This window comes from Raphanus sativus, chromosome 3 (assembly GCF_000801105.2).
Source record: "Raphanus sativus cultivar WK10039 chromosome 3, ASM80110v3, whole genome shotgun sequence".
In the NCBI taxonomy this organism is placed as follows: Eukaryota; Viridiplantae; Streptophyta; class Magnoliopsida; order Brassicales; family Brassicaceae; genus Raphanus; species Raphanus sativus.
The window spans coordinates 11,213,457-11,225,253 of NC_079513.1; the positions used below are offsets into that span (position 1 = coordinate 11,213,457).

The following is an 11,797-nucleotide window of genomic DNA, read 5'->3' on the forward strand; positions in this document are numbered from 1 at the left end:
AATTAAATAATTAATAAGATACTGAAATTTTTGATACTTTTGGAGCAGTTGCCATTTGCCATTAAGAAATATAGTTTTGGGTTGACAAAAAGAAGGAAATATAGTTTTGGGCTTTGTACCCATTTTACAATAGAGTCATCATATGTCATGTTTTAACAACAATTCACCTAACTGAATATTTTCTACTTGAGAACTTATATTCATCCATATCTGATACTTATCAAATTGGGAAATTTTTGATGCTGCCAAAGGTCTTGTGTTGTGTAAATGCATCTCTCTATTAGACAATTGAGTTTATAGAATATACAGTTTTTAAAAGCTTAACAGAACGGCTTTAGTTTAGCAACTTTTAAACAAGAAATAACTTCATTTCTGCCTTGTGTTTATGACGAGACATAGAAACCAAATTTAAAAGTTTCTAGAAGTCCAATGACCTACCAGTTTCAGACAACTCTTCCTTGGAAGATGCAGAATCATTATCTAATTCATTGAGCTCTTCTTCACTTTTGTCTTCAAAATCTTCAGAATCAGCTTCAGTATCCGAACAACTCATATAAAGCCTATCTCGGTCGTGATCACATGATTCCAATGGAGAATAATCCAAGATTGAAAGAGGATTTCTGTTACTAGGGTCACCGTAAAGAGAAACATGTCTGTAGTATAGTTCAAGCTCTTTCTCTGCAATGGCTATGAAGTGTTTCACAGACTCCAGAGACTGTTCGTACTTTGATTTCTCATACGCCTGCAAAAGAAACAAGACCATGTTAGAAACTAGCATACAGAAAAATAGCCCCCAAACAACACAAGAGTAGACTTACTCTAAATACCTAAAACTCCAATTCATTTACAGTTACATGCCAAAGCTACTAACAACTCTTTGATGGACTTACCCTTTTCTTGGACAATGTATCAATAGGAGACATAACTTTTGGCTGAACATAACCTTTCCCTCTATAAAATACGATTGTATCATCGCCGATTATGTTAACAGGCACACCACCACTCAGTTTAGCAAGCTCCTCTGCGTACTGCTGCACTTGTCCAGGCTTACTATTATTGCAAATAACCTTAACAGTCTCATGTTTTTTCCAATGCATATGCATGTTCAGGATAACACCACCAAACACTCCTCTTCTCCCAATGGGAACATAGTTAGATCTCTTCTGACCCATTTTCTTCAAGTAGAAACGCTCTTCTCCGGTAATCTCATGGGGTCGAACCTCAGGTCCCTGCACTTTAGCAACTTCGTACCGTTTCAGTTTCTCAATCAACGATGCTTCTTTGATCTTGGCCCTTTCAAGCTTGTGCTTTATTCTTTCCTCCGGATTAGCGAACTTCCCCTTCTTCTTCCCCTTGACGGTAAGTCTTCGTGGGTCTTTCCTGTTGGCTGCGTTTCTTTCCTCTCTCTCTTTCTTTCTCTTCAGCTTCAGTCTCTTTTTGGTCAGCCACTTCCACTTCTTGGGAGGATCAAGTTCCCGTGTTTCGAACTTGGGTTTCCCTTCTGATATCACTAGGTTCACCGTCCCATGACTGAAGTTTCTTCTACATATCGGTTGAAAGAATGTCCATGTTGGATAAGCAAGTTCTTGGGTTTGCGGAAGAGACCTGGTGGGAACGAACCATATACAAGAAAGAATATAAGCATATATGAGACAATTAACTATGTTGTATGGTCTTTAGACATACGAACCTGGCGGAAATGAGAAGTGGATATGAAGATCTAAGAAGAGATGAAGAAGCTTTTTGAAGACTACGAACAAAAGCAATTGCCATCAATCAAGAGTGTGACAACCTTTTCATTCAAATGCAAATCTTTTCAAGAAATCGAATGTTTCATATTAGCCTGCCAAAAAAAAAAAATATCAAACTTTAGTGAAAACTATGCAAAAGAAAAACAAGATTCAGACACTCGCAAATTTTGCAGACACTCAATGAACTACTGATAACCACTAGCAACTCCTTGTTCTTAATAATAATAAAAACAATAAAACACAAGGTACTTGTCTTCATAGAAGAGAGCTACAAAACTAGTTTTGGCATACTCTTGATGAAGACAAACACGAAAGGCTTTTAGCTTTTGTAAGATCAAACATATATTCAATCGAAAATTAAAAAAAAGAAAAACAACGAAATCCAATTCGGACACAATCTCAGAAAACAAACAACAATATGGAAGGAATCAGAATTGAACGGAGCAAGAGAAATGAATTAAGATTGAGCTTACATGACAAGAAGAGGAGCTTATAGTATATTCTCAGGCGCGGGTACCTCAGGTTAATAGACCGGCGAGAAGAGAATAGAAACCATGGATTTGCGCCGCCGTGAAGAGTTTTTTTAGATAAAATCGTCAAGGCCCATTAAGCTCTCATAAAACTTTAATACATTCTTCTTATAAAATGACTTAGAAAAAAAAATAATGAAAACTAGTATAAAACTAAAACACTAAATCATTTTAATTTTATAAGAAGAATGTATAAAAATAAAAAATAATATAAACTTAGCATTTTTAAATAATGATATTTAATATAATACATTGCATATACATATTTACTATATTATTATAAATTATAAATATGCTACATCTGTTTAATTGTTGTAGGCGTTAAACATTGAACAACTGCCCTCTTAACGTCTAACACCTTTTTGAACACTATTTCAGAGATAAAATCATATGTTCCTTTTAACTCTTTCAAATCTCTTTAAGAAAGAGAGATATTTTTTTTATTGTAAATTTTCGATCTTGTGATCGATTTAAGCTTTTACTTTATCGGCTTTATCTTTGTTTAACGAATTTTGTATAAGCAGATTTTTTAAAACTGCTTTCATTTTAATAGTATAGATTATTAGTATAATATAATTAATAAAAATGTTTTGTTTACTTTATATATTAGTTTATATGAAAGTTAGAATTTCAATAATTTTTCTAAAAATATTTGTATTAGGACTTTTTAATAATATTTTGTTTTATATATATATATATTAGTATTTAAAAATCATAGTGAACATTCTTAGTTTAAAGTTTTTACAATATAATTTATGATACAGTCAGTGAATTTAAACTAAAATATAAAATATATTTATTTTGAAAAAATTGAAAATTAAATTTTAAAGTTTAAAATACTATCAAAAGTATTTGTATATTTATTTATCCACTTCAACAACTCGCAACCACAAAACTAGCGGGAATCGACTTGATTGGTTTTACCATTATCACCCACAAATAACGTGTTTGCATATTCCAAACCTTCCAAATCAAAAAGTGATTTCACCAGGCGTTTGCGGACGATTTCCGGAGGTTAATCTATTCTATTAAAACAGAAGTACAAAATTAAATTAAACCTTAGTTTTTCATTATATTTACATTGTCATGCCATTGAGGTATTAAATGAAGCTATATTTAAGTATGATTGCGTTTTCCTAATTTAAATAATAGATTTAAGCATTTAATATTTTTTTCTAATTTAAATAATAAATTTCCTTAACAAAATCTTAACCAAAATATATTTCTTAATATATAAAATATAATCAATTTATATAACATAAAAATATAAATTAATTTTTTTTATATTATTAGCATAATACTTCTTATATAAGTCCAATTAGTTATAAATATAAGATTTGTTTATATGATACATTGTGATATAATAGACGATTAAATCACAAAATATAATTATTTAAAACTAATAAATAAAATCGTTATGTTTTAAAAATGTTATATTAACAATTATATAATACATTTTAATTTACAAATATATATAGTATACCATTAGTACATAGAAAAAAAATAAAGTGAAATAAAATATTTATACGGTCACGGGTCAAGCTATATAAATAAACAAAAACAGCGTAACATTATTTTTCTTTAACAAGTTTATTTTAATAGAAACTATAGTCCCAAATATGGTTATATGTTTTATGTATTTATAATTTTGTTCTCTTTGTTTTTGAGGGATGCTAAGATTTTGAATTGGAAAAAATTATGATCCACCTCTATATTATTTTAATTAGGAAATTTAAAATTTATATCAGAATATTTTATTAAAATTTTAATTTTAATTTTTATTATAATTGCAAACATAAATTTAATATTTAAATTTATATTTAAATATTAAAAGAAAAATTAAAAACATAAAATAAATACTCGCCCGGTCGGGCGGGTCAAGATCTAGTACATATTATTTTATTTGGTACACAAAACCTAAAGTATATCTATATGTACAAATTAAAAAAATATGCTATGTTATGCATAAGGGGAAAGAAAAGCATTACATATTAATCAACAAAAATGTATAAAACTGAAATAATTAATAATTTTTGTTGTAGTATACTTCATTATACATATTTAATAATTAAGGAAGAACATTTTAAGTTGCTGACAAAAAAAATTAAGGAAGAACACACAATGAATAATATTACAGTTACATATATATATATAATATTTTAATAGTAGAATAAATATATAATTTATAGTAAGAATAACAAAATGTTAATAGTGAAAGTTAATGTTACTCCTAACTGAGAAAGTAAATTAAACACTTTCAAATGCTTATTAACATTTAATATATTTTTATTGCTTGTTCACTTGTTTATCCGTCAGCGATCTGAAAGTCTTTATAGTTACACAATAGGAACAAATTTGCTATATGAAAACACATGAAAAGAGCAATGAAAGTTCAAGTTAAATCAGATAAAAATAAACAAAACAAACACAATAAAATATTCCAATCCAAAAATAAGATCATATTGTTAACAAGTTAACGCATCAGTATCATTGCAAGAATACATATGAGAACAGAACAGAGCCGATCCTTGAACCAAGCGGATGAAACCAACGCCGCCTCTAAATAAATATAAAATCGGCCACAAGTTTGTTTAAAAGTATCACTTGCCTAGTGGTTCATCTGTCTGGAACAAAACCTCACTTTCTCAGCCTAGGTTAGAATCCTTGAAGTTAAAGTTATTGTGGCCAATTTTTTCAGTTTTCTTCTAGTCTCAATAATGCCACGACCGACGCTGGATGAGAAAGTGTTTCCATTAAATAGAAAACAACAAGAGGAATGAGTAACACTAATTAAAATAATAAAATGTCAGAAATATGCTTAACAACAAATAAAATCTAAAACGTGACAAAAAATTATAAACAAATCATCTAATGTAGGAAGTTGCATAGTCGTCATTGTTAAAAACTTGTTTTCTAGTAACATTTTTCTGAATGGAAATTTAATTGCTTACATATTTTGGGTCAAATTACAACATTTTGTGTTTAGTTAATAAAATAATAATAATAAACTAGACTTTGACCCGCGCTTTGGAAGCGCGGAATATTTTACGTTGAAAAATTTCACTAATAACTTAACAAATATTTTGGTACTTTTTAAAAAGTGTGTATTTAAAATATTTTTGCATTTAAATCAGTGTTTTTAAATTCAACCTGATTGTGATTATACCGGTTAATCCGAAGATCTGACAATTCAATTTAGGTTTCTAAAATATTCATATTAAAAAAAACAGTAAAACCTGAGACTAACCGATTGAACTGATGGATGACCGATATGTAATCTAATTAGATTTAAATTGTAATAGTTTCATAATTTGTAATCTTATAATCCAAATTTTAAAGTTCATTATTTTGCAATTTATGAAATTATGATATTTCTACAAAATTTTAAAGAGAAAATGATAGATATAAAATAAATAAGATTAGTTATTGTATTGTTTGGAAACATTAATAGTAGTATAAAAATATATTGTTTGGAAACATTGATAGTAGTATAAAGAAATAAGTATATTGTTTGGAAACATAGATAGTAGTATAAAGAAAGAAACATTAGTGATTTAATGTAGGTTTAACTATAAAGTATAAATGTGTATTTAATTTAAAAATTTACAAAATAAATGTTAGGTCCAATAGAATGTTTATATTTTAATAAGATAGATGTGAGCCAAACTTTGACGCGAAGGAAAGTGAACGAAACACCTTTTGTAATTGAATTTTTTACTTTCTGGGCCACTTTCTATCTTTCTACTAACACATTTAACTACTTTAGACTTGTGACATACTTTTGTCTTGCTTAAAAGACCTCTGTGTCCTCTCTTTAGACCAGCATCATCTTGGTCTGATTCAACAAAACCAAACCATGCTCAAACCGATCCATCTCACAACCGAATCATACCATTTTTGAATTTCGAATTTAATTGGGGTCCATATCCTCTTCTCTCTCGATTTAACCTTTTCATCTTCTCTCTCAGACTGCGACTCCCACTTTCGTCTCCTTTCTCCTTCTGCTCTCTCAAACCCTAACCTTCACCCTCGTTCCCACCGCGTTCATAATCCATCGCCGTTGCTCTTGGTATTAATTGCATTGTTAGGACATGGAAGGTACGTTTCTTTCCCTTCACCAAATCCAACTCTATCATATATCGGCTTGTTCTAACGTCTTAGAGCACGAAATCTCCTTTTCCGACAACCCATTACCCTCCGTAAACTAGTGTAACTTTCATAGAGCAAGCCTTTTTGAGTTTCTTAGATCTGGAAATTTAGGGTTTTAGTTGTTTTGGGGATACCTATGTTCTGTTACTTTTTTGTTCTTCATTTAACGATTCTCATTTAATTATACGACTTTAACCATCGCAAACACCTAATATTCTTCTTTCGAATCTGTTACAGCGGAAGACAACCCCGACAACCGCCTGCCACAGAGGCTTTTTGCGACAGACCGTTATCCCTGCAACCGCCACAATATATACTCGAAGCCGGACTATCTAGCCTTCATTCGCAATGTTCTCCGGGATACAGAGTAGTTTGATATCATCAGAGCATCCTGCTTTGGGAAATTGTTCGATCTCCCAGCACGCCAGTGTCCTGTTTCGGGAAAACTCATACATTCATTCCTTACGAGACAACTCATCACCGTGGACAAGCACACTCTTTGGTCTGTCTTTGGGGGTAACCCTATGCGTTATGGGCTTCAAGAATTTGGAACAATTACTGGCTTGCCCTGCGGTGCCTTCCCTCCTTGTTACGTTCTAGACACGAGGCCACCATCTGACCCGCGGGAAGATCCTTTCTGGGTAAGGCTCATCGGTAAAAAGAAGTTCACCACTATCGAAGATTTAGCTCACAAGCTCGAGGTAGACAGTAAGCTTTCTCCTGATTCAGACAGGAAGATGTCAACCTGGAAGAGGGTGCGTTTGGCGTTGATAATCATTGTTGATGGCGTTCTTATTGCGCATGAACAGAAGCCGCGCCCTACTCTGAAGTTTGTGAAGATGTTGGAAGATCTTGACGTTTTCTTTAGTCACCCTTGGGGGAGAGAGTCGTTTCTGAAGACTATTAATTGCATGAAACCTCCCAAGTTCCACAAACGCATCTGCAAAACCCCCCCTGCAAAACTTGTTGAATTCCTGAAGCAGGAAACTTACAGACTTCAGGGCTTCCCTTTGACGCTACAACTGCTTGCATTTGCTGCCGTACCGAAGCTCCTCTCGATAATTCAAGCCCCCTTCGACATGCTTACTATCATGGACCTCGTTGATGATCACCTCCCAATCCACCCACCAATTGCGACGCTCGACATACACGGCGTTGAAGCTGACCCCGAGGTAACGCCTTTGTTTATTTTTCACATTTTAACCTTTTAGTTCACATTTTCACTCGTCATAACTCGCTACCTTGTTTGATATAGCTCGTGGTCACTCCGCTGATACCTTTAGAGACACAACCACATCCTGGCTGGGGTATTTGGCCTGACATATGCGACGATGACCGTGTTGCCTACATGGAACAACGTATTGCTGATCGTCAGCCGTTCACAAAAACCATGTGGCCTGGTGGGGACACTTCTGAAGTGTTCATCACTTTCCCAAACGCTGCCGTAGGACTGAAGACCAAGAAACGTTCCACACACTCAAGAAAAACTGGCGGAAAGAATAAAAAGCTAAGGGATGCCATTGGCATAAGAGCCTCGGCCCGCAAGCAGCGTCGCATCAGCACATATTTCTCCAGAGCTGCTCCTTCCACCAGTCAACATGACAAAGTTTTGGAACTTCTTAGTGGTCTCTCGAATCAATTTGGGGCATTTCAGCAACAGTTCAAGAGGTTCCGCAAGCAGATGCGACGAAGGAAGCGTCATTCCTCATGCAAGCAGTCGTCCTTCCAATCTTTGCTACAGTCTTCTAAGACATCCAACAAAACATCTGACATGTCAGACAAAGGATGCCAGACGGATCCGTCTTGGATGGTTCATGATTCTAAAGACAACAACCCTGTAAGCACACTTCACCTAGCGACTTCGTTTTTTTTCTCCCCTATGTGTTTTGGTTGTTGATTTTTGTTGGAACTATGATTCTTGCTAGCCGGAGCCGCAAATTGATCAGGATAAACAACCAGTCCCTAGCTCTTCTGTTTCTGAAAAAAATGTGAGTCATACTTACTTCTTTAATATGACTTAGTCTTCTGAATTTTTTAACAGAAAGTTGGGTTGGTTAACTCTTTTTACTTCTCCTGGTTCTTTATTTTCAGAAAGAGACCAACATTGATCCGGATGGAACCCCCCTTGTCAGCCAATACGCAGCGCATCACTTTCTTCAGAAAGAGATTCCAGCTATGCAACCCGTACACGGGACCACTGTACACACAGCTTCCATCCAAGACTCGACTGTCCACATCACCCCCATCCACAACTCCGTCGTACAGACCCCTAGTCCCCCCGCTGCTACAGCCTCTGTCTTGTATAATACAAGCGCACTTAACTTGCAGGACTCTCCAGCAATGACACCCATAAGCCCTCCTTTCCAAGAAGTTCTTTTCAGAGGTGTTCAGATCTTTTCACCGATCTCCCCAGATCCACCCACACCCACCCAGCCTAAGTGATAGAACCAAAATCGAGCACCGTTCTTTTTGTTCATGGACACGAACCAAAATGGCGATCTTGTCAACCAGCTCGACCAAACCGAGGTTTCACCATCAGTTCATGAAGATCACCCGACCAACCAGCCCGACCAGCCCGCGTGCGTCCTTGTCCTTACACGATGGACCCGATCATCATGGATGAACCTGGACGCTTGGACGAATCTTGACCAGTCTACATCAGAATCCACAATCTTGACCAGACTTCATCATTTTCCGCAATCTTGACCAAGACTACATCAATTTCTACAACTTTGACTCTCTAATAATTATTTAGTCAAATGTTGTATTTTCTAGACATCTTTTTCCGCACTTTATTTATGTTTCTCTTTGACTACATCTAGTATAAATATGTAGTCACTTTCATGAATAAAAGCAGTTCAATTTGGTTGTTTATTTTTGTTCTTCTTCTCTGTGTGAGAGAGAGTTTTTTAGCTAGTTCATCGGTGTGAACCGGCTTGTTGATTTGGTGGTTAGCCAATCATCTTTGTGTGTTATTTGGTGGTTAGCCAACACATTCATCCGTTCTTTGGTGGTTAGCCTTAGATCGTTGGTATATCAAGAGTCATTCCGCACCTCTTGACGATCCTATCAATCCATCCCAGTTCCAGAAGTGTCTTGCCTTCTCGGTTCATATCCAACATCCGGCCAAAGTCATCCTTCCCGATTTTGGGTCTATCATTTGGTATCAGAGCCACTTTGGCTGGTTTGTTTTCTATCTTCTTTTCACCTTCTCATCTCTTCACCATTTCTTATTTCTTTTTGGATCCGGGCTGTTCCTTTACTCCCTTGTGATCGCCATTAAAAAAAAATCAAAAAAAAAAAAATCAAAAAAGAAAAAAAAAAGAAGTAAAAGTTTTGGCTTGAATCACTTCTGAAGAGAAATCCAGGGGGAGTGGTGGAAGAGAAAGCCTGCTGGCCGAGGAGAAATCCGGCCTTAAGACAGTTAAGGCGGATCCATACAAAAATCTCTTCATCTTTCATTATCTTTTCTTTTACCCATAAAAGGTTGTTTTGGTTTTTGATTGCTGATTTTGACTGCCTATCATCCTTTGAACCAGTGGAAAGAACTCTGAGTGACCACCTAAAAATCGTGAGCTAAACACTTTGAGAGTGTGAGGATTTTTTATGTGCTAACGTTTGTTAAGTGTTTCAGGATGTTTGGACTTCTCAAGAAATCAAAACCACTACAAGATGATATCTTCTTTCCTTTTAAAACTGTTTCGGAAAAAGAGCAATTAATTTTTAGAAATAAGAAACAGTTTGCTGCTAATAGGTTTGATTTTGTGCAGAAACAAAATAAGAGACAAAACAGGTCCGATGATGAGAAGTGGGTCAGAAGTGGTGATCGTCCCTTCACCAAAACCAAGAGAAGCAGCCGTGATGTGTTTGATCAAAATAAGATTCAGACTTATGCCAGTTTGGAGAAGATGTTGCATAAGGCGATTCATGCTGTCCGACAACTCAAAAGGAAGGAAAACACCAACACTTCTTCAGCACCAAAAAAGCAATGTAAGTCTTCTTATCTTTCAAATTCTGATTTGAAAACTAATGATAATTCTTTTGATAAAAGCAAAGCTGTGAAACCCACAAGCAAAGCTCTTTCTACCAGGTGTTTCAAATGCCATAAGGTCGGCCATTATGCTAACAAGTGCCAAAAACAGAAACCGTTGGTGACATTGAAGAACGTTGAAACCGAGCCAGAAAAGGAAGTTGAAACCGAGCAAGAAAAAGAAGGACTTTCAGATCCATTGCCAATTTTCGATGAGTACCCACATGAACCGGATGAAGGGTCAGATGGAGAGCAAAACCATGGTCATCAAACAAACCAAGAAGAATCTTCGTCCATTCAAGAGCCGGACCAAACCCAAGGTGAGCAATGTATTGATTATGATTCTTGTGCTTATACCCCTTTTCCTTTTAATGTTCCAGATTTGAGGACAAATCTTTTTGAAGAGGGAGAGTATGATAGAACCAAAATCGAGCACCGTTCTTTTTGTTCATGGACACGAACCAAAATGGCGATCTTGTCAACCAGCTCGACCAAACCGAGGTTTCACCATCAGTTCATGAAGATCACCCGACCAACCAGCCCGACCAGCCCGCGTGCGTCCTTGTCCTTACACGATGGACCCGATCATCATGGATGAACCTGGACGCTTGGACGAATCTTGACCAGTCTACATCAGAATCCACAATCTTGACCAGACTTCATCATTTTCCGCAATCTTGACCAAGACTACATCAATTTCTACAACTTTGACTCTCTAATAATTATTTAGTCAAATGTTGTATTTTCTAGACATCTTTTTCCGCACTTTATTTATGTTTCTCTTTGACTACATCTAGTATAAATATGTAGTCACTTTCATGAATAAAAGCAGTTCAATTTGGTTGTTTATTTTTGTTCTTCTTCTCTGTGTGAGAGAGAGTTCTTTAGCTAGTTCATCGGTGTGAACCGGCTTGTTGATTTGGTGGTTAGCCAATCATCTTTGTGTGTTATTTGGTGGTTAGCCAACACATTCATCCGTTCTTTGGTGGTTAGCCTTAGATCGTTGGTATATCAAGAGTCATTCCGCACCTCTTGACGATCCTATCAATCCATCCCAGTTCCAGAAGTGCCTTGCCTTCTCGGTTCATATCCAACATCCGGCCAAAGTCATCCTTCCCGATTTTGGGTCTATCACTAAGTATGACTCTTCAGCGGGCCCAGCTTCCCGTAGGGGTTGCCTGTTCCCTTTGTCCCCACGCCCAAGTCCACCAGAGATTTCTCCAACTAAGAGTCCGGGCAGTACCGAGGGTTTTGCTGTTCATGCAGCAGGAGTGAATGCTTTTTCTGCAACCGCTACATCCAATCCACCTTTATCATCCCCGACAGTCCCTTCAGAC

The 11,797-nt window shown here is 35.8% G+C and overlaps 1 protein-coding gene across 1 annotated transcript; it reads right to left on the reverse strand.

Annotated features, from left to right (window-relative positions):
* Nucleotides 1–254: 254 nt before the first annotated feature.
* LOC108847109 (uncharacterized CRM domain-containing protein At3g25440, chloroplastic) lies at nt 255–2,381 on the reverse strand. The gene is made up of 4 exons (XM_018620297.2): nt 2,225–2,381; nt 1,691–1,843; nt 891–1,605; nt 255–742 (listed from the first exon to the last, which is right to left on the reverse strand). The coding sequence occupies exons 2-4, from the start codon at nt 1,771–1,773 to the stop codon at nt 419–421; spliced, it is 1,122 nt and encodes a 373-aa protein (XP_018475799.1). The 5' UTR covers nt 1,774–1,843; nt 2,225–2,381; the 3' UTR covers nt 255–418.
* Between the last annotated feature and the right edge of the window lie 9,416 nt (nt 2,382–11,797).